We start from the raw sequence: 23953 nt of genomic DNA, 5'->3' as shown, positions 1-23953 counted from the left end.
TCCTTCTAAAAAGGACAGAGAGAAAGTGAGGACCTTTTGTGAGGCCTAAGGCAGCAAGGAACTACAACACAGTGCAGAGAGGAAGGTGTTATGGACTGGTAATTTAGGAGCGACATGCGACGAGCTCTGAGCAGGTGGGAACTATACTGACCGCAGTTCCTGATCTCAACACAACACTAGAAGTAGCCGTGGGATGTTCCTGTCACTCCCTAGACACCTCATCACAGTCTAAGAGCTAACTACCCCTAAAGGTAGAAACAGGAAAGCTATCTTGCCTCAGAGAAAATCCCCAAAGGATAGGACAGCCCCCCACAAATAATGACTGTGAGTGGAGAGGGAAATGACGTACGTAGAATGAAACAAGATATAGCAAAGGAGGCCACTTCTAACTAGATAGATAGTACAGGACAGAACACTGTGCGGTCAGTAATAAAAACTAGAAAAAGTCCACCGCAGAGAATGTAAAAATCTCCACACCTGACTAAAGGTGTGGAGGGCAAAATCTGCTGCCCAGAGCTTCCAGCTTAGCTGAATAGATCCATACTGATAAGCTGTACTAAAGAGAAGAAACATAAAATGTGCTGAACAATAAGTCCACAACAAGTGGACTGCAAAAGGACAAGCTAGGACTTATCTTTGCTGAACTGGTCAGAGTGTCAGAGAAATCCAAAAGAGCTGTGACTCCAAGCAGGAACAATTGACAACTGGCATTGACTGAGGGATAAGGCCAGACTAAAATAGCCGAGCCAGAAAAACGATCAGTGGAAGCAGCTGCTGATGCTAAATCCAAGAAGCAGCCATTCCACTCAAAACCACAGGAGGGAGCCCAAGAGCAGAACTCACAAAAGTGCCACTTACAACCACCGGAGGGAGCCCAAGAGCGGAATTCACAACAGGAAGGCTTCCAACGCCACTTTGCTAGGGGGATTCCTGAATCGCTTCCAAGCAGGCCGGACCACACCAGCACCTGTGATCTGTACCCTGGACTGTGGCTGCCTTACACCAACTCCTTTCCTTTTACTTGGATGCCCAGGGCCACGGACCGGGTCACTGCCACTGTGACACACCCCTTTAATGACCACCAGACCTAGCCCAAGTACCCCAGGGTCCTAGCAGGCGCTCCATAGTCATGGCCAAACACTCTGGTACATTAGTGCCATGGTCTCCCAGTACATGAAAACATTGTCCATTACTTTGTGTACCTGTGGCTCCATTCTTTGCGCTGTCAGGGTCACCTCTGCTTTGCTGCGGGTTCCCATCAGTCTGTGTAATAAAGATTGACACACAGTCCTTTTCAACTTTCAAGTAAACAACTTTACTGTTCGCTTTATGCAACACATCCAGATTCTTCATAGCATTACCAACAGGATCCGCATTACACATTTCCTTTTCTCTCCCTGCACCTTCCTTCCATTCATATAATGCATACCAGGGTCGGACCATGCCGCATTGTTCCTCAGTGTCCTCCCAATTCAGCTCTGCTATGGTTAGGCCTTCCTTAGAGCTCTCATGTTCTAAGCTCACTGCTTCTGGGTTCTGCCCCAGCTACCGCTTCGCCCCAGTTCTGAGGACATCAGCCGAAGCTATAAGCTGCCACATTCTAGGGCTACCTGTGCCAGCGCACTGTCTTTGTTCCTCCTTTCCTATTACTGTGCTAGCCTTCGCTTTTCTGGCCTAATGCTGTGGATGGCTGGGCTCTCTACTCTTGGTCAAACAACGTTGCGTGGTAGCTGCTATTGTCCTGGGCATTTAAGCCCATGTGGACTGTCTAGGTGCTCGGGCCCTTTTGAACTGAATCAGGAAATGTTCCTTCTCCAACTGCAGCTGACCCCAAAAGACAGACAGACAGACCCCAAAAGACAGCAGAGAAGTCTGGAGAGACAGGACCCAAAAGATTGCAGAGAAAACTGGAGAGACAGACCCCAAAATACTGCAGAGAAAGGTGGGAGAGACAGACCACAAAAGACTGCAGAGAAAGATGGAGAGACAGACCCCAAAATACTGCAGAGAAAGATGGAGAGACAGACCTCAAAAGACTGCAGAGAAAGGTGGAGAGACAGACCCCAAAATACTGCAGAGAAAGGAAGAGAGGCAGACCCCAAAATACTGCAGAGAAAGGAGGAGAGGCAGACCTCAAAAGACTTCAGAGAAAGGTGGAGAGACAGACCCCCAAAGACTGCAGAGAACAGTGGAGAGACAGACCCCAAAAGACTGCAGAGAAAGGGAGAGACAGTCCCCAAAAGACTGCAGAGATAGGTGGAGAGACAGACCCCAAAAGACTGCAGAGAAAGGAGGAGAGACAGACCCCAAAAGACTGCAGAGAAAGGAGGGAGAGACAGACCACAAAAGACTGCAGAGAAAGGTAGAGAGACAGACCCCAAAAGACTGCAGAGAAAGGTGGAGAGACAGACCCCAAAAGACTGCAGAGAAAGGTGGAGAGACAGACCCCAAAAGACTGCAGAGAAAGGAGGAGACAGAACCCAAAAGACTGCAGAGGAAGGAGGAGAGACAGACCCCAAAAGACTGCAGAAAAAGCTGGAGAGACAGACCCCAAAAGACTGCAGAGGAAGGAGGAGAGACAGACCCCAAAAGACTGCAGAGAAAGGAGGAGCTACAGACCCCAAAATACTGCAGAGAAAGGTGGAGAGACAGACCCCAAAAGACTGCAGAGAAAGGTGGAGAGACAGACCCCAAAAGACTGCAGAGGAAGGAGGAGAGACAGACCCCAAAAGACTGCAGAGAAAGGAGGAGCTACAGACCCCAAAATACTGCAGAGAAAGGTGGAGAGACAGACCCCAAAAGACTGCAGAGAAAAGTGGAGAGACAGAAACCAAAAGACTGCAGAGAAAAGAGGAGAGACAGACCCCAAAAGACTGCAGAGAAAGGAGAGACAGACCCCAAAAGACTGCAGAGAAAGATGGAGAGACAGACCCCAAAAGACTGCAGAGAAAGGTGGAGAGACAGACCCCAAAAGACTGCAGAGAAAGGTGGGAGAAACAGACCCCAAACGACTGCAGAGAAAGGAGGAGAGACAGACCCCAAAAGACTGCAGAGGAAGATGGAGAGACAGACCCCAAAAGACTGCAGAGAAAGGTGGAGAGACAGAACCCAAAAGACTGCAGAGGAGGAGAGACAGACCCCAAAAGACTGCAGAGAAAGGTGGAGAGACAGACCCCAAAAGACAGCAGAGAAAGGTGGAGAGACAGACCCCAAAAGACTGCAGAGAAAGGAGGAGAGACAGACCCCAAAAGACTGCAGAGAAAAGAGAGACAGACCCCAAAAGACGGCAGAGAAAGGAGGAGAGACAGACCCCAAAAGACTGCAGAGATAGGTGGAGAGACAGACCCCAAAAGACTGCAGAGAAAGGAGGAGAGACAGACCCCAAAAGACTGCAGAGAGAGGTGGAGAGACAGACCCCAAAAGACTGCAGAGAAAGGAGGAGAGACAGACCCCAAAAGACTGCAGAGAAAGGGAGAGACAGTCCCCAAAAGACTGCAGAGATAGGTGGAGAGACAGACCCCAAAAGACTGCAGAGAAAGGAGGAGAGACAGACCCCAAAAGACTGCAGAGAAAGGTGGAGAGACAGACCCCAAAAGACTGCAGAGAAAGGAGGAGAGACAGACCCCAAAAGACTGCAGAGATAGGTGGAGAGACAGACCCCAAAAGACTGCAGAGAAAGGAGGAGAGACAGACCCCAAAAGACTGCAGAGAGAGGAGGAGAGACAGACCCCAAAAGACTGCAGAGAAAGGTGGGAGAGACAGACCCCAAAAGACTGCAGAGAAAGGTGGGAGAGACCCCATTAACTGCAGTGACAGATGGTCCTACAAAGTCCTGACTCGGGGGTGAGCACTAATGCACCTGACAATGTTCAGCTGTATATATATATAATTGGAGACCCCCGTATCATTTCCGTCTCTCGTCACTAATATTTGTTGCTTTGTGTCGGTGTCACAGAAAATCCTAATAAAGACATTAATGTTTTGGGGCTCCTGAGAAATGTGGAAAAGTTCATGGGGTGTGAAGACTTTTTGGAGGCTCTGTGCACACGTACACCCAGGATCACTGCCCCATAGACGCACCGCCTCCAATCCCTGTCCTGGACTGACTCTGCACTGGTCACAGGCTCTGCGGAGATCACAGCATGGACATGGGGCTGTGGGGACTGGGGCTGCGGGGACTGGGGCTGCGGGGACTGGGGGCACTGCTGATCCTCATCTGTGTGCAGCCGGGGACCCCCGGGACCACCGAGGACCTCCGAGAGGAGGAAGAGCACCAGCAGAACCCGGCAGGTGAGTGACCCCCATGTGTGGACCGCTGAGACTGTATCACATCGCACAGGCTTAGATACTCAGCAGACGGTATCCCACATTACTGGATGAGATACACAACTCGGCAGATTGTATCCCACATTACTGCATTAGATACACAACTCGGCAGATTGTATCCGACATTACTGGATGAGATACACAACTCTGCAGATGGTATCCCACATTACTGGATTAAATACAGTGGCACAGAAGATTGTATCACACAGTATAAGCTTAGATACAGAACTCAGCAGACAGTATTAAACATGTTAGACTTAGATACACAGTCTTAGCAGATTCATCTTAGCAGCTGATGAAGAATTGTGTGGATCTGAGATTGTATCACACATAACAGGCTTAGATACATCATTTTAGATCCACACAATATCCTATCATGATCTACTGAGAGGAAACTGCCAGGACTGTGTATCTAAGCCGAAAATGTGAGATACAGCATCACTCATGAGTAATGTATGTACACAGTGACTGCACCAGCAGAATAGTGAGTGCAGCTCTGGGGTATAATACAGGAGGTAACTCAGGATCAGTAATGTAATGTATGTACACAGTGACTGCACCAGCAGAATAGTGAGTGCAGCTCTAGAGTATAATACAGGAGGTAACTCAGGATCAGTAATGTAATGTATGTACACAGTGACTGCACCAGCAGAATAGTGAGTGCAGCTCTGGGGTATAATACAGGATGTAACTCAGGATCAGTAATGTAATGTATGTACACAGTGACTGCACCAGCAGAATAGTGAGTGCAGCTCTGGGGTATAATACAGGATGTAACTCAGGATCAGTAATGTAATGTATGTACACAGTGACTGCACCAGCAGAATAGTGAGTGCAGCTCTGGGGTATAATTATAATACAGGAGGTAACTCAGGATCAGTAATGTAATGTATGTACACAGTGATTGCACCAGCAGAATAGTGAGTGCAGCTCTGGAGTATAATACAGGATGTAACTCAGGATCAGTAATGTAATGTATGTACACAGTGACTGCACCAGCAGAATAGTGAGTGCAGCTCTGGAGTATAATACAGGATGTAACTCAGGATCAGTAATGTAATGTATGTACACAGTGACTGCACCAGCAGAATAGTGAGTGCAGCTCTGGAGTATAATACAGGATGTAACTCAGGATCAGTAATGTAATGTATGTACACAGTGATTGCACCAGCAGAATAGTGAGTGCAGCTCTGGAGTATAATACAGGATCTAACTCAGGATCAGTAATGTAATGTATGTACACAGTGACTGCACCAGCAGAATAGTGAGTGCAGCTCTGGGGTATAATACAGGATGTAACTCAGGATCAGTAATGTAATGTATGTACACAGTGACTGCACCAGCAGAGTAGTGAGTGCAGCTCTGGGGTATAATACAGGAGGTAACTCAGGATCAGTAATGTAATGTATGTACACAGTGACTGCACCAGCAGAATAGTGAGTGCAGCTCTGGGGTATCATACAGGAGGTAACTCAGGATCAGTAATGTAATGTATGTACACAGTGACTGCACCAGCAGAATAGTGAGTGCAGCTCTGGGGTATAATACAGGAGGTAACTCAGGATCAGTAATGTAATGTATGTACACAGTGATTGCACCAGCAGAATAGTGAGTGCAGCTCTGGAGTATAATACAGGATCTAACTCAGGATCAGTAATGTAATGTATGTACACAGTGACTGCACCAGCAGAATAGTGAGTGCAGCTCTGGGGTATAATACAGGATGTAACTCAGGATCAGTAATGTAATGTATGTACACAGTGATTGCACCAGCAGAATAGTGAGTGCAGCTCTGGGGTATAATACAGGATGTAACTCAGGATCAGTAATGTAATGTATGTACACAGTGACTGCACCAGCAGAATAGTGAGTGCAGCTCTGGGGTATAATTATAATACAGGAGGTAACTCAGGATCAGTAATGTAATGTATGTACACAGTGATTGCACCAGCAGAATAGTGAGTGCAGCTCTGGAGTATAATACAGGATGTAACTCAGGATCAGTAATGTAATGTATGTACACAGTGACTGCACCAGCAGAATAGTGAGTGCAGCTCTGGAGTATAATACAGGATGTAACTCAGGATCAGTAATGTAATGTATGTACACAGTGATTGTACCAGCAGAGTAGTGAGTGCAGCTCTGGGGTATAATACAGGATCTAACTCAGGATCAGTAATGTAATGTATGTACACAGTGTCTGCACCAGCAGAATAGTGAGTGCAGCTCTGGGGTATAATACAGGAGGTAACTCAGGATCAGTAATGTAATGTATGTACACAGTGACTGCACCAGCAGAATAGTGAGTGCAGCTCTGGAGTATAATACAGGAGGTAACTCAGGATCAGTAATGTAATGTATGTACACAGTGACTGCACTAGCAGAATAGTAAGTGCAGCTCTGGGGTATAATACAGGATGTAACTCAGGATCAGTAATGTAATGTATGTACACAGTGATTGCACCAGCAGAATAGTGAGTGCAGCTCTGGAGTATAATACAGGATGTAACTCAGGATCAGTAATGTAATGTATGTACACAGTGATTGTACCAGCAGAGTAGTGAGTGCAGCTCTGGGGTATAATACAGGATCTAACTCAGGATCAGTAATGTAATGTATGTACACAGTGTCTGCACCAGCAGAATAGTGAGTGCAGCTCTGGGGTATAATACAGGAGGTAACTCAGGATCAGTAATGTAATGTATGTACACAGTGACTGCACCAGCAGAATAGTGAGTGCAGCTCTGGAGTATAATACAGGATGTAACTCAGGATCAGTAATGTAATGTATGTACACAGTGACTGCACTAGCAGAATAGTAAGTGCAGCTCTGGGGTATAATACAGGATGTAACTCAGGATCAGTAATGTAATGTATGTACACAGTGATTGCACCAGCAGAATAGTGAGTGCAGCTCTGGAGTATAATACAGGATGTAACTCAGGATCAGTAATGTAATGTATGTACACAGTGATTGCACCAGCAGAATAGTGAGTGCAGCTCTGGAGTATAATACAGGATGTAACTCAGGAACAGTAATGTAATGTATGTACACAGTGACTGAACCAGCAGAATAGTGAGTGCAGCTCTGGAGTATAATACAGGATGTAACTCAGGATCAGTAATGTAATGTATGTACACAGTGACTGCACCAGCAGAATAGTGAGTGCAGCTCTGGAGTATAATACAGGATGTAACTCAGGATCAGTAATGTAATGTATATACACAGTGACTGCACTAGCAGAATAGTGAGTGCAGCTCTGGGGTATAATACAGGATGTAACTCAGGATCAGTAATGTAATGTATGTACACAGTGACTGCACCAGCAGTATAGTGAGTGCAGCTCTGGGGTATAATACAGGATGTAACTCAGGATCAGTAATGTAATGTATGTACACAGTGATTGCACCAGCAGAGTAGTGAGTGCAGCTCTGGGGTATAATACAGGATCTAACTCAGGATCAGTAATGTAATGTATGTACACAGTGTCTGCACCAGCAGAATAGTGAGTGCAGCTCTGGGGTATAATACAGGAGGTAACTCAGGATCAGTAATGTAATGTATGTACACAGTGATTGCACCAGCAGAATAGTGAGTGCAGCTCTGGAGTATAATACAGGATGTAACTCAGGATCAGTAATGTAATGTATGTACACAGTGACTGCACCAGCAGTATAGTGAGTGCAGCTCTGGAGTATAATACAGGATGTAACTCAGGATCAGTAATGTAATGTATGTACACAGTGATTGCACCAGCAGAATAGTGAGTGCAGCTCTGGAGTATAATACACGATGTAACTCGGGATCAGTAATGTAATGTATGTACACAGTGACTGCACCAGCAGAATAGTGAGTGCAGCTCTGAGGTATAATACAGGATGTAACTCAGGATCAGTAATGTAATGTATGTACACAGTGACTGCACCAGCAGAATAGTGAGTGCAGCTCTGGGGTATAATTATAAAACAGGAGGTAACTCAGGATCAGTAATGTAATGTATGTACACAGTGATTGCACCAGCAGAATAGTGAGTGCAGCTCTGGAGTATAATACAGGATGAAACTCAGGATCAGTAATGTAATGTATGTACACAGTGACTGCACCAGCAGAATAGTGAGTGCAGCTCTGGGGTATAATTATAATACAGGAGGTAACTCAGTATCAGTAATGTAATGTATGTACACAGTGATTGCACCAGCAGAATAGTGAGTGCAGCTCTGGAGTATAATACAGGATGTAACTCAGGATCAGTAATGTAATGTATGTACACAGTGATTGCACCAGCAGAATAGTGAGTGCAGCTCTGGAGTATAATACAGGATGTAACTCAGGATCAGTAATGTAATGTATGTACACAGTGACTGCACCAGCAGAATAGTGAGTGCAGCTCTGAGGTATAATACAGGATGTAACTCAGGATCAGTAATGTAATGTATGTACACAGTGACTGCACCAGCAGAATAGTGAGTGCAGCTCTGAGGTATAATACAGGATGTAACTCAGGATCAGTAATGTAATGTATGTACACAGTGACTGCACCAGCAGAATAGTGAGTGCAGCTCTGAGGTATAATACAGGATGTAACTCAGGATCAGTAATGTAATGTATGTACACAGTGACTGCACCAGCAGAATAGTGAGTGCAGCTCTGGGGTATAATACAGGAGGTAACTCAGGATCAGTAATGTAATGTATGTACACAGTGACTGCACCAGCAGAATAGTGAGTGCAGCTCTGGGGTATAATTATAATACAGGAGGTAACTCAGGATCAGTAATGTAATGTATGTACACAGTGACTGCACCAGCAGTATAGTGAGTGCAGCTCTGGAGTATAATACAGGATGTAACTCAGGATCAGTAATGTAATGTATGTACACAATGACTGCACCAGCAGAATAGTGAGTGCAGCTCTGGGGTATAATACAGGATGTAACTCAGGATCAGTAATTTAATGTATGTACACAGTGACTGCACCAGCAGAATAGTGAGTGCAGCTCTGGAGTATAATACAGGAGGTAACTCAGGATCAGTAATGTAATGTATGTACACAGTGACTGCACCAGCAGAATAGTGAGTGCAGCTCTGGAGTATAATACAGGATGTAACTCAGGATCAGTAATGTAATGTATGTACACAGTGACTGCACCAGCAGAGTAGTGAGTGCAGCTCTGGAGCATAATACAGGATGTAACTCAGGATCAGTAATGTATGTACACAGTGACTGCACCAGCAGAGTAGTGAGTGCAGCTCTGGAGTATAATACAGGATGTAACTCAGGATCAGTAATGTAATATATGTACACAGTGACTGCACCAGCAGAATAGTGAGTGCAGCTCTGGGGTATAATACTGGATGTAACTCAGGATCAGTAATGTAATATATGTACACAGTGACTGCACCAGCAGAATAGTGAGTGCAGCTCTGGAGTATAATACAGGATGTAACTCAGGATCAGTAATGTAATGTATGTAATAAGTGACTGCACCAGCAGAATAGTGAGTGCACCTCTGAGGTATAATACAGGATGTAACTCAGGATCAGTAATGTAATGTATGTACACAGTGACTGCACCAGCAGAACAGTGAGTGCAGCTCTGAAGTATAATACAGGATGTAACTCACGATCAGTAATGTAATGTATGTACACAGTGACTGCACCAGCAGAATAGTGAGTGCAGCTCTGGAGCATAATACAGGATGTAACTCAGGATCAGTAATGTAATGTATGTACACAGTGACTGCACCAGCAGAATAGTGAGTGCAGCTCTGGAGCATAATACAGGATGTAACTCAGGATCAGTAATGTAATGTATGTACAAAGTGACTGCACCAGCAGAATAGTGAGTGCAGCTCTGGGGTATAATACAGGATATAAGTCAGGATCAGTAATGTAATGTATGTACACAGTGACTGCACCAGCAAAATAGTGAGTGCAGCTCTGGAGTATAATACAGGATGTAACTCAGGATCAGTAATGTAATGTATGTACACAGTGACTGCACCAGCAGAATAGTGAGTGCAGCTCTGGAGTATAATACAGGATGTAACTCAGGATCAGTAATGTAATGTATGTACACAGTGACTGCACCAGCAGAACAGTGAGTGCAGCTCTGAAGTATAATACAGGATGTAACTCACGATCAGTAATGTAATGTATGTACACAGTGACTGCACCAGCAGAATAGTGAGTGCAGCTCTGGAGCATAATACAGGATGTAACTCAGGATCAGTAATGTAATGTATGTACACAGTGACTGCACCAGCAGAATAGTGAGTGCAGCTCTGGAGCATAATACAGGATGTAACTCAGGATCAGTAATGTAATGTATGTACAAAGTGACTGCACCAGCAGAATAGTGAGTGCAGCTCTGGGGTATAATACAGGATATAAGTCAGGATCAGTAATGTAATGTATGTACACAGTGACTGCACCAGCAGAATAGTGAGTGCAGCTCTGGAGTATAATACAGGATGTAACTCAGGATCAGTAATGTAATGTATGTACACAGTGACTGCACCAGCAGAATAGTGAGTGCAGCTCTGGAGTATAATACAGGATGTAACTCAGGATCAGTAATGTAATGTATGTACACAGTGACTGCACCAGCAGAATAGTGAGTGCAGCTCTGGAGTATAATACAGGATGTAACTCATGATCAGTAATGTAATGTATGTAATAAGTGACTGCACCAGCAGAATAGTGAGTGCAGCTCTGGAGTATAATACAGGATGTGACTCAGGATCAGTAATGTAATGTACTGTATGTACACAGTGACTGCACCAGCAGAATAGTGAGTGCAGCTCTGGGGTATAATGCAGGATGTGACTCAGGATCAGTAATGTAATGTACTGTATGTACACAGTGACTGCACCAGCAGAATAGTGAGTACAGCTCTGGGGTATAATACAGGATGGAACTCAGGATCAGTAATGTAATGTATATACACAGTGACTGCACCAGCAGAATAGTGAGTGCAGCTCTGGAGTATAAGGCTGGATGTAACTCAGGATCAGTAATGTATGTAGAGTGACTGCACCAGCAGAATAGTGAGTGCAGCTCTGCTCAGCTGCTGCTCATTGTGGTAATTGTGGGTGCGGTCACTGCGGATTCTGCTGTCTGCTCCAGAGAACCACCACCTCTCCACCCGGGGACCTGCTCTCTCTCCTACCCAGGGAGGGAGTGGGTTTCCTGGGATGAGTGAAGGAGCCAAGTCCCACTCTTCTACTTCCAGGACCAGGCTGGCGGGGGGGGCAGAAGAAACCAGCAACCAGCCTGCACATCAGAGGACTCGGGGGTGAGATGCTCCACCAGGAGTAGCAGCAATGTAGCTCCTACTCCCCCCAGGTCTGCAGAGACCCAGAGAAGCCACAAGGCTTCCAAAATGGAGGAGAAGCCTGCTAGCATGCAAGATGGCGGCCCTTCCGGAGGAAATCTGAGTGCTCACGGAGGTGAGGCCGACCTCACTGAGGAGGGTTATGTGCTGCAGAGACCCCGGGAGTCTGTGTCCACCTATGCCTCGCGGGTCATGAGCCACCTTCGTGAGTATGAAGAGGCGAGTAAGACCCTGAGGAGGCTCTAGGAGGAGCTGCGCTGCACAAGCGCTAAAGCTGCAGGCGCCTCCAGACCCAGGAAGACGCAATTCCAGGCAGAGCTAAAGAGGCTGAATCTTGAAATTGATGCTCTGGAGGTAAGAAAAGCGTTTATTCAAGAAAAAAGTTGACCATTTAAAGAAAAATTGCAGAATGAAGACCGATTCAGAGAAATGGCTGATAACAGAGAGCAAAGACAGATGGGGCTGCAGCCTGAGAGCCAGGTGGATGATGATGAGGAGGAGGATGATGACCAGCAGGAATCCCCACCTCATAGCCTGCAAAGTCACCCACAGGCCACGTGCAGCGAGCTCCCTGCAGGGCAGGCGAAATTGACATCTCGTCGCAGTTGTGCTGGCTCTGGGGAGGACAGTGACAACATCGGCCAGGGTGGGGTGCTAATGGCAGAGATCAAGCTCCTGGAGTCCCCAGTGTGCTTTCAGAACTTCCATCTTGGTGATGATTTACCGGAGGAGGCACCTGGGGGCCGGAAGAAAAAGGCAAAAAAAACAACAAGCCAAAGCTGCAGGAATCAGTAAGCTACATGTATGCCCCCTCCCTGTACCCCCTGAGTCGGCTGCAGGGGCAGCTCGCTGTGTAAGCACTGTTGCCAACCCGGGTTCTGCTGTGGATCCGGGCAAAGGTGCAGGGAGATTACAAAGCAACGTAATGAGGTGCAGAGATCCGTCTCTGCTTGTAGTAGCAGGTACGTAGCAGCAGGTGCATCAGCTGAGAGGCGGGACAGTGAGGGCAGCAAGGTGGCAGGCGAACCGTCAGGCCACGATGCTGTGGTCCGCTCCTCAGTGGGAGGGGGAGGGGCCCAATGTCGTGGGCAGCTCCGGTAGCCTTGGTGCCCCTGAATGCTGTTGCCTGTGATCACTTAGTTGAGAAGCGGCGGCAGTGTGAGGGCGTGGCTGGGGCTGGGAGTTCCGGACCTCCCAAAGTCCTATTTTGTGTTGGCACCGCTGGTCAACAAGATCCTGATACTAAGGATCAGTGGTGCCTCACAACGGCTAAGGATCAACGGCACCTGGTAGCAACCATGAAGCAGCGGAAAATATCAACTGATGATGCGGAGGGCCACGTAAGACCAGGGGTGAGGTTGCCCCCAGTACTGTAGAGGAGACTCAGCCCCTTGTGCCTGATGATGCAGAAGTCAAAATGTCCCCCCATGTTGTCACTGGTCCAGCAGGAGTGAATGTGGTGGTGGGTATAGATGAGGAAAAATCTTTGTCTATTGGTGTGGGTGCTGGTTTGGTGGAGGGTGAGGGGGTTATGGAGGTTGGTAATTGTGATAAAGTTTGTGTGGATGTGGTCACTGGTCCGGTTGCCCCCTTGTGGTGGAAGCACCTGTAAGGAGTTTTGCTGCTGTCACCTTGGGGGGAAATAGGGCGTCCTCCTCTTCCCTGGGCTCTGGGGACGGCATGTTGCAACGGTGTCTCCTGGAGGCTCTAAAGAAGGGGGAGAGATCACTAATGGTAGAGGGTTGAGAGGTTGATCTATCCTGGATAGAGAGGCATGGCCTCGGGGCCTTCCGAGAGCAAAAGGGGGATACAGTATGGTCCCTCCCAATAGCTGGGCCGGGTAGTATGCGTAGGAATGTGGTCCGTCTTCGGTGCAGGGGCAGTGATGCATGTCCTCCAAGGTCAAAGTTTGAGGAGATCCTGCTGAGGATGGGCTTCAAGGCAATTGACATCTACACCTTGATACATCCCTATTCCATGCCTGAGTTTGATGTCAGCTTTGTTAGGCCAGAGAGGCTTGAGCTCTTCTGGTCAAACTAAGAGTTGAAAAAAATGACCCCGGCTGGCGAGACTTTGCCGTTCAGGTGGTGTCTCACCAAAACCAAGTCAAGAAAGTGACCGTGATGACCTGTAACGAGTCGCTTTCTTGTTATGACATCATGACGTGGCTTGGCCGGTATGGGGAGGTAGTGGAGATGCCAAAGAAAAACCGTGATGAGTTTGGTATCTGGTCAGGGGCCTGGACGTTTAAGGTAAAATTTAAGCGTTCAGGTGGTACGGTTGCCCACATACCATCATCTGCCTTCCTGGGTAGGGATCATATCCTGGTCTTCTACCAGGGGCAACCGAAGCTCTGTCACAGGTGCGGCGACCCCACACACTTCAGTGCAAACTGCACTCTACAGAAACGTGCATTGTGTGGGGATATCGGCCATCTTGCTGCATCTTGTGTGGAGATTAGGTGCCACCTGTGTGGTGAATTAGGTCACCCATTCAGCCGTTGTCCTCGCTCCTTTGCTAATACAGTCATGACCCCGGTGGGAGAAAGCTGTGAGGCTGATTCTGCTGGGGAAGGGATTAGCAGAGGTGAGGGAGCTGAGAGGACAAGGAGGAAAAGCAATAAAAAGACACCTGCCCAGCTGAGGCATCTAGACAGGCGCAGACAGGATCGGGAGCTCGGCGAGTCCCAGGCTACTGGGGCGGCCCCTGTCCTGGACACCAGTGTTGCTACTGAGGCCCCAAGGGATGATGAGTTGGATGACGAGGTCAGGAGGATCCACAGGGAGGAAAGTGCCACTGCCTCTGAGTCCTCCCATTATGAAAGTATGGATGAGGATAATAGGCAGTGGCTACAGGACAAGCGTAAGCTTAGCACCAAAAAAAAAGAGAAAGAAGGGAGATAAAACATCTTCTCCCACTCTGACCAAGGTACCTAAGAAAGGGAAAACTGACTCTCCTCTGGTTGGTCTTTCTAACCGGTTCCAAGCCCTTGAGAACATCTCTTCCTCTGAGGAGGAAGCTGAGGGTGAGGTTTCGGCTTCGGCGGGGCATACAGGGAGGGACAGGCCCAGAGTCCGGAGACGAGGATGATAAAAAGAAAAAAATGTGGAAATGAATACCTCTATGTCCTTAAAGAGGGGGAAGGATTCTTCCTCTGAGGCAGAGGATAAGGGGAGTGGGAAGAAGAAAGCCATCTAACTCAATCACCAATGATGGCGGTACCCACTCCTTTGACGCTGGCATCCATTAATAATCACCAGCATAAAGTCAAATACAGCTAGATTTGCGGCCTTTGATTTTCTCAGCTGGGTTGAAGCTGACATTTTCTTTTTGCAAGAGACCAGGCTGCCAAACATGGCAGACGTGTTTAAAGCTAAGAGGGAGTGGAGACTCGGGCCCTCCTATCGGTCTCTTGTGGCCGAGCCGTATAGCGGAGTGGTGGTCCTTTTTACCGCACCGGTGGAATGCCGATGGGTTATTGAGTTAGAAATAGGGAGGTGCCTGATCTTAGATGTCCTCATGAAGGGCTCATTTACATCTATGGTCCCCAATCTAAGTGGGACCGGAAGTGTCTCTTTATGAGGCTCAAGCCCTACCTTTTTACAAGTCGGCAGGTTGTCTTTGGAGGGGACTTCAATGCTGTCATGAGGCCCCGAGATAGGGGAGATTACAGAGACAAGCTGACTTATGATAGAGTCGCCATTAATAGTATAGCTAGTGAGGCTCGCCTGGTGGATGTCCACATTCAGCACACCCCAGGCCACGAGGGGTTCACCTATCATAGCATAGTTTGTAAGCTTGCGAGCAGGGCCCTCATTCCTCCTGGTATCTGTTTTGAACTGTGATTTCTGTTATGCTGTAATGTCTATTGTCTGTACAAGTCCCCTCTATAAGTTGTAAAGCGCTGCGGAATATGTTGGCGCTATATAAATAAAAATTATTATTATTATTATTATTATTAATTGTAGGTCTAGGACAGATAGGTTTTACTTAAAGGAAGAAGCTGTCTCTTCAGCAGTGTCTGTTGTTGAGGTGGAGTTCTCCGACAACTGTTTAATTTTGTTTTCTCTGAATGTGACAGAGACCCTCCGGATGGGAAGAGGCTTTTGGAGGCTCAATTCATCTCTCTTGGAAGAAGCGGAGATAAGACAGTCCTTTGAGGATTTTCTTCAGAGCCAGGTACCCTTACTGGATCTTTGTAGTAGTAAGTCAGAGTGGTGGCAGATGTTCAAGGAAAGGGTGGTGAGATTTTTCCGCCAGCTCTCGAGCCTCAGGAGTCTGAGCAGGTACCGCCTGTATCAGAGTCTGAGGAGGAAACTCGAGCATCTTGTCTCAACTGGAGGTAGCTGCGAGGAGATCTCCAGAGTGAAATCTTTGCTTATCAGGTGTCAGTACGATAGACACGCACCTTTGGTTTTTGAGAGAGATTATGGGAAGTACCCCTCGCCCAATCCTTACAGAAACTGCAAGATGTCAGTGGATAGTAAAGTGGTTACAGTACTGGTCGACACTACGGGGTCCCTGAGGTGATCCAGATCAGGGATCCTGGTGGTTGTCAGATCCTTCTACTCACACCTCTTGGGGAAGAGGGATCTTGGGTGGGATGAGATGGCTGCTTTCCTGGCTGAAGCTGTCCCTGAACCAGGGGTAGACCCCTCTCTTGACGTTTTGACAGAAATGATCAGGGATGATGAAGTTAAGTTGGCGATTGAAGGGCTTGCTCAAGAAATATTGCATGGTCCAGATGGCTTAACATCTGAATTCTATAAGACCATTAAGGACGTTTTGGTTCCCCTCTTGACTGAGGTATTCAGTGGGGGTCTTTCCTCGGGCACTCTGCCGAAGCCAATGAGGAGGTCTGCCCTTATCATCTTGTCAAAGGGTAAGGACCCATCTTGCATTGAGAATTGGCATCCCATAGCACTTCTCAATGCAGACAGGAAGGTACTGGCAAAGGTGCTGTTTAATCAGCTGGTGAAATTTGCACCCCAACTCCTTTCGGGGGCCCAGCATTGCTCTGTTCCAGGCCGCAGCACATTTAGTGCTGTGCTCTGTGTCCGAGAGGCAGTGGAGCAGGGTAGGGCTGGTCACTGGAAGGGGTACATGCTGTCACTGGACCAGGCAAAAGCATTTGATCGGGTTAATCATGAGTACCTCTGGTCCATCTTTCTGAGATATGGCCTGCCGGGGGCATTTGTTGATTGGCTTAAGACCTTGTACAGTGGGGCAGACAGTTTCCCGCTTGTGAACGGTTGGATTGATAGCTCTTTTGAGGTTGGGTCTGGTGTTCGCCAGGGTTGTCCCTTGAGCCCGCTGCTGTACGTGTTTGCCATTGACCCATTTATTAGGAGGGTGGAGCGTGGACCGTTGGCCGGGATCGGGATGGTCCAGGCAGCACCGGAAACCACTCTGAGGGTGGTGGCGTATGCTGATGATGTCACTGTTTTTGTTTCCTCTCACGAGGAGGCAGGGTGGCTGATGTCAGAGGTAGATCGCTACTCGAAGGCATCCGGGTCCAAGATCAGCCGGGATAAGTGTGAGAGTCTCTGGCTGGGAGTAGGAGATCCTGGTTTTGATCTCCCGGACACCCTTCCAAGACCTAAAGTCTCTGAAAAAGTACTTGACATCGAATTTGGCCAGGGGGATTACCCCAAACAAAATTGGGACAGCAGGCTAGAGATCGCCACTCAGAAGGTGAATCAATGGAAGGGTGGTCTTTGACCCTAAGGGAAAGGGTAAACCTGATCAAAACTTACCTGCTCCCTTTACTGATTTATCTGGGCAGTCTGTGTATCTTGTCAGAATCTCTCTTGGCTCGGGTCTACAGGTCGTTCTTCCAACTGTTATGGGGGAATAGACTGAACCTGGTCAAGAGGGAGGTTACTTACCTTACGAGGAGACTAGGAGAGTTGGGTATGGTCAAACATGTGGTTTTCCTTGTGGATACTTTCATTAAGATCAATATTGCAAACCTCTGGAAAGAGAGGGCTCCTCCTTGGGTATTATTCTGTAGGGGATGGTTTCAGCCTTTCTTCCAGGAATGGGAGACAGGAGGGCAAGTGAAGGATCTTCGCACACCGAATGGACATCTTCCGGCTTACGCTACCTTGGTTCTGGAGGTAATTAGTCGGTGGCGTCTGGGAATGTGGAAGATCAGGACTCTGCCAAGGAGACTCCTTTGCAATAGGGTAATGTTGACCCATTTCCAGAAGCCTCTGGCACTCAGGGATTGCCCAAGTCGGGATCTTAGGGTGGGTTTGCATCTTTTGAATTTTATCAGGATCCCCTCAAAGTTTTGGGACTTGAGTTTGGAGCGCCCCCAAACGTAGGGCCATGGAGTACTCGGTACCGGGCTTCTCTGTCTCAGTTCTGGGGTTGTCACGGTGGCTACACCCGGTCCGTGACCCTGCTAAGGGGTGTCCAATTAAAGGTGTAGGTGGTGGTGCATAGTGCAGTTCATGGTGAATAACGAGGACACAGGGTTGCAGTCTCTTTACTTCTTTACTGAAGGCTTCAAGGTCCTCAATCCAGAGTACGGTTAACAGGTATGTCTGAGACTGGCCGGTCCGATGGCACCTCCAGAGTTCCCTTTGCAGATGGAAATCTGTGCCTTCCTTCTAGCGCCTGTGTGTTGTAGTACTTCCCTGCTGAGCACCACGGGATAGTCCTCACAACTGTTGTGTCTGTTTCTGATGTTCTTTCCCACAACTTATGTCTATTCTGATGTTCTTCTTCGTCCCCCAGATGATATGGATAGGATGCACCCGTATGACGGGTAGGCCTGGAGTTCTTCCGGGACCCTAGCGATGCCCCTCTCCCACAGTTGCCCCCTGTGTCTGCTTAGGTGATTTAGGTGAGACAGCCAACCTATAATTAACTGTCCTGCCGTTGGTTTGAAGTATTGCTTGGAGCTTAATACTTCCTCGGCGTTCTGGCCACCGGCTACGCGCCTCAGTAGGATGTTGCCTCGGTCTTACAGCACGACTCCTACTGGTATTATCTCCTTTTTGCTTTGATCTCGTTTCTCACTCTCCACAATAAACCTCGCTTCTTGTCCTTTCTTGAGATACCGCCGCGATGTAGTGCAGGCGCGGTTCTTTAACGTTCTTTCCTGTTCGCTAGGCCTCTGTCAGGATCCCACCCCTGACAGAGACCCCCCTGAATCTTCCCCTGCAACACCCTCTGCCACAGGATGTTGCCTGGTTCCAACCCAGTCAGCTTCTGTCCTAACTTTCTATCTAACCCCCAGTTTTACCAGAGTGTGAGGAGTGGCCTAATACATAGCGCCCTTTGCTCCCCCTGGAGGCCAGACTAGGAAGTGTATTGGTGTCTGTGATACCTGGTCAGGTGAACTCCTTCAGTGCCATCAGACGTACCATAGCCCCCCTTAGCGGCGGAGCATCCGTACTGCAACGACCAGGACTCTGGGGCACTGCAGCTTGGCATTGCTTCCATGGCAAACTGTGTGTGAGGGACAATCTGAAGTGTAGGAGCTCTGAGTACAGGAACTGTCCTCGGGAGCATTGTGGTACCTTGCTGGAAAGCATGGACCACTTCCTGCTTCATTGTCCCTTCAACACAGAGGTGTACAACAGGGTGGGCGCCTTCATTGGCTGGTCTCGGCTGGCCGGTCTCTCCTATGCGGAATGGGCCTATGGAGCATTCGGAGACCTGGGTGGTCGGGACCGCTGCACCTTATTTCTAGTTAGCGCAGTGGTTAGGTATCACACGTGGAACGCACGGTGCTTAGTATCGACGCAACGAAAAATCCTCCCCGTGGATGATGTGTTTAGGACCATACTCGGTGACCTGGTGAAGGTGCGCTCTCTGGAGTATGGGAGACTGGGCACACGGAGGGCTGTGCTCCTCTGGAGGGGCTTTTCTTTTAGTGTGCCCTAGCCTGGTCATCTCCTTTCCTGGTGGTGGGCTGCTGCTGACACTGTAGACTTTTGTTTTGTTTGATCATTATACAGTGATGTAGGGCTGCAGGCGCCGAACTTGGGCTTTGTGAGTTGTGATTATTGTGGTGTGTGCTGCTGTATATAATGTATATATTGTATATGGGGATTAGATTTAGGTGTAGGTCATAGGTTGGGTGGTGGGAAAGGGGGGGAGGTGTTTTTATCTTGTGGGACTATGGGACACTGGGTTGTTTGGGGGAAAACTGGCACTGCCTGATCTGGCCTATGGACGCTGGACTTGGACTGAGGCATGAGACGCAGGACCAGCTCTCAGGTCAGTGCGGGGGTTGGAAATGGTGTGGGGTGGTGGTTAGTTTGTATACTGTGTGGTTATTTCATTTAAAATTAAAAAACTAAAAAAAAGGAGAAAAAAAGGTAATGTATATAGTTTTTGTTTGCTATTGTTTTATATTTTTGTTATTATTTTGTTTGGTGACCAGACCAGAAGGTGAAAGCAGTTATTATTAGTTATTATTCTGTATATATAAAATGTATGAGAGGAGAGAATAAGCGGCTGGACCAGTGTTCATTATACTGATTATTTTCTGGCTGATATTTCTTTTTTGTTTCTGTTATTATTGTTATCTTTTGATTTTTATAACAAAAGCTCTACAGGAGGTAACTCAGGATTAGAATTGTAATGTAATGTATGTACACAGTGACTGCACCAGGAGAATGGTGAGTGCAGCTCTGGGGTATAATACAGGAGGTAACTCAGGATCAGTAATGTAATGTATGTACACAGTGACTGCACCAGCAGAATAGTGAGTGCAGCTCTGGGGTATAATACAGGAGGTAACTCAGGATCAGTATTGTAATGTATGTACACAGTGGCTGCACCAGCAGAATAGTGAGTGCAGCTCTGGGGTATAATACAGCATGTAACTCAGGATCAGTAATGTAATGTATGTACACAGTGACTGCACCAGGAGAATGGTGAGTGCAGCTCTGGGGTATAATACAGGAGGTAACTCAGGATCAGTAATGTAATGTATGTACACAGTGACTGCACCAGCAGAATAGTGAGTGCAGCTCTGGGGTATAATACAGGAGGTAACTCAGGATCAGTATTGTAATGTATGTACACAGTGGCTGCACCAGCAGAATAGTGAGTGCAGCTCTGGGGTATAATACAGCATGTAACTCAGGATCAGTAATGTAATGTATGTACACAGTGACTGCACCAGCAGAATAGTGAGCGCAGCTCTGGAGAATAATACAGGAGGTAACTCAGGATCAGTAATGTAATGTATGTACACAGTGACTGCACCAGCAGAATAGAGAGTGCAGCTCTGGGGTATAATACAGGAGGTAACTCAGGATCAGTAATGTAATGTATGTACACAGTGACTGCACCAGCAGAATAGTGAGTGCAGCTCTGGGGTATAATACAGGATCTAACTCAGGATCAGTATTGTAATGTATGTACACAGTGGCTGCACCAGCAGAATAGTGAGTGCAGCTCTGGGGTATAATACAGCATGTAACTCAGGATCAGTAATGTAATGTATGTACACAGTGACTGCACCAGCAGAATAGTGAGTGCAGCTCTGGAGTATAATACAGGATGTAACTCAGGATCAGTAATGTAATGTATGTACACAGTGACTGCACCAGCAGAATAGTGAGTGCAGCTCTGGGGTATAATACAGGATGTAACTCAGGATCAGTAATGTAACGTATGTACACAGTGACTGCACCAGCAGAATAGTGAGTGCAGCTCTGGGGTATAATACAGGATGTAACTCAGGATCAGTAATGTAATGTATGTACACAGTGACTGCACCAGCAGAATAGTGAGTGCAGCTCTGGGGTATAATATAGGAGGTAACTCAGGATCAGTAATGTAATGTATGTACACAGTGACTGCACCAGCAGAATAGTGAGTGCAGCTCTGGAGTATAATACAGGATGTAACTCAGGACCAGTAATGTAATGTATGTACACAGTGACTGCATCAGCAGTATAGTGAGAGTGCAGCTCTGGAGCATAATACAGGATGTAACTCAGGACCAATAATGTAATGTATGTACACAGTGACTGCACTAGCAGAATAGTGAGTGCAGCTCTCGAGCATAATACAGGATGTAACTCAGGACCAGTAATGTAATGTATGTACACAGTGACTGCACCAGCAGAATAGTGAGTGCAGCTCTGGAGTATAATACAGGATGTAACTCCGGATCAGTAATGTAATGTATGTACACAGTGACTGCATCAGCAGTATAGTGAGAGTGCAGCTCTGGATTATAATACAGGATGTAACTCAGGATCAGTAATGTAATGTATGTACACAGTGACTGCACCAGCAGAATAGTGAGTGCAGCTCTGGGGTACAATACAGGATGTAACTCAGGATCAGTAATGTAATGTATGTACACAGTGACTGCACCAGCAGAATAGTGAGTGCAGCTCTGAGGTATAATACAGGATGTAACTCAGGATCAGTAATGTAATGTATGTACACAGTGACTGCACCAGCAGAATAGTGAGTGCAGCTCTGGGGTATAATACAGGATGTAACTCAGGATCAGTAATGTAATGTATGTACACAGTGACTGCACCAGCAGAATAATGAGTGCAGCTCTGGGGCATAATACAGGATTAGAGATGGGCAAACCCGAACAGTAAAGTTCGGCGTCCGTACCGAACACTTACAGTTTGAGCATGGACATCGAACACAGACTTCACCAGCAGGTCCATGTTACTGTTCACATTCGGATGCCCAACCACCATGTGTTTGTTGCACTGTCATGTGCATGACAACGTGGCAAACACCACTTCTATTCGGTGTTGAATTCATCCCTGACGGTCAGAGAGCCACGGTTCAACGCTGTCAAAAGACGTGAGTGCTCAGCTGTGATCGGAATGATAAACTTTACCTCTGGTCACTGGTGTCAGCTGATGTGACTACTGATCCCATCACCTATCCATTACTCCTATAGTTACCTGGTAAATAAATGCACAGACAGAATAAAGTCCTTTATTTGAAATAAAATTAAACACTTCCATTTTTATTTAAAAACAGCAAACACAGTTATACTCACCTAATGCCTAATTCCACTGAAGCCCTCGTCTCCTGTAATAAAACAAAAATTAAAAAAACAATAGCCCTCACCTGTCCGTTGTTCTATCCCACGCTGTAATCTGTCTGGGGGATAAACAGTTTTCAACCTGGACAGTGCCAAGATGCGACTGTCCAGGCTGAGAACCACTGATGACTGAACTGCTGTGAGCGCAGCCTCAGAGACCGGTGGTGTCGTCATCGAGGTTACGTCTGGTCACTGAGACTGCATTCCCAGCCGGGCTGAACTGCCGTGACCTCAGTGAGATCCCTGCTAGCACAGTGAGAGTCTATCACCGTTTTTGTTTTTATTATTTATTTACATCGTCGGAGCAGCGGATGAATACTCCCATCCGCTGCTCCGGCTCTCACTGTTATTAGTGGCAGCAGGTTTCAGATGATGGAAGCAGTAGTCCCAACAGCTGACACCAGTGACCGGATGTAAACTTCATACCTCCAGTCACAGCTGAGCGCTCACTCTGTCTTTTGACAATGTGGTAACCGTGGCTCTCTGACCAGCGAGGATTATTTCACCGCCGATCAGAAGCCGTGTTTGCTGGGCTGCCATGCACATGACAGCGCGGCAAACACTGGATGTTCGGGCCTCCTATTCAGGTGAATGGGGTCCAGGATTAGGGCTGGGTACTGTTCTGGTACCCATACCTGAACTTTTTGTAACTGCTCAACCCGCCGAACCCGAATGTCACAGGTCACACCGTGCTGCCAGCACTATGTCACGGATCCCAGCAGCATGTCAGGGATCCCAGGGAGGATATCTTTATCGTCCCCACTACTCACACTAATTTGTTACGAACCGGGGTTGTTTGATTGCCCCTGGTTCCTTCTGAAGGGGATTTATGTATATCCCACTTCCCAGTTCCAGTTTGGAACTTGCAGCTCTCTGGCGCCCCCCTTACCCTCTGGTCAGATTAGGTACTGCACCTAGGGTAATTAGTCACCAAAAAGACTGCCTGCTATGTACTGGCTATTGGGCTCACTGCAACGAGGGCAATTTAAGTACTCCCACTTAGGCGGGAACAATTATTATCAACACCACCGGTCACTGTACAGTTTCCCAAAAGCACAGAACCAAGTATGCTGCCACCAGCTCTGATGTTCCACCAAAGGTTAACGGGTCCAGAGCCAACCCAAATCAGTAGTGTAATTCACCTCAGAGGACACACAGTTCGTATAGAGCAGAAGAGACAAGCTAGCAATTAAATGTTTTACTCCATAAAAAGTTAGGCAGTGTTTGCAAAGTATAAAA

At 47.3% G+C, this 23953-nt stretch overlaps 1 protein-coding gene across 1 annotated transcript in view; it reads left to right on the top strand.

Moving 5' to 3' along the window:
* The first annotated feature begins 4142 nt into the window (after positions 1–4142).
* The window catches only part of CA9 (carbonic anhydrase 9), a 377380-nt gene continuing 357569 nt past the window's right edge, over positions 4143–23953 (top strand). The window contains exon 1 of the mRNA XM_077267330.1: positions 4143–4290. Within this exon, the coding sequence (XP_077123445.1) occupies positions 4143–4290 (148 nt within the window). The remainder of the gene's footprint in view (positions 4291–23953) is intronic.

Source organism: Ranitomeya variabilis, chromosome 1, assembly GCF_051348905.1.
Source record: "Ranitomeya variabilis isolate aRanVar5 chromosome 1, aRanVar5.hap1, whole genome shotgun sequence".
In the NCBI taxonomy this organism is placed as follows: Eukaryota; Metazoa; Chordata; class Amphibia; order Anura; family Dendrobatidae; genus Ranitomeya; species Ranitomeya variabilis.
Note: the sequence above shows the minus strand (reverse complement) of the source record. Positions and strands in the feature narration are given on the sequence as shown.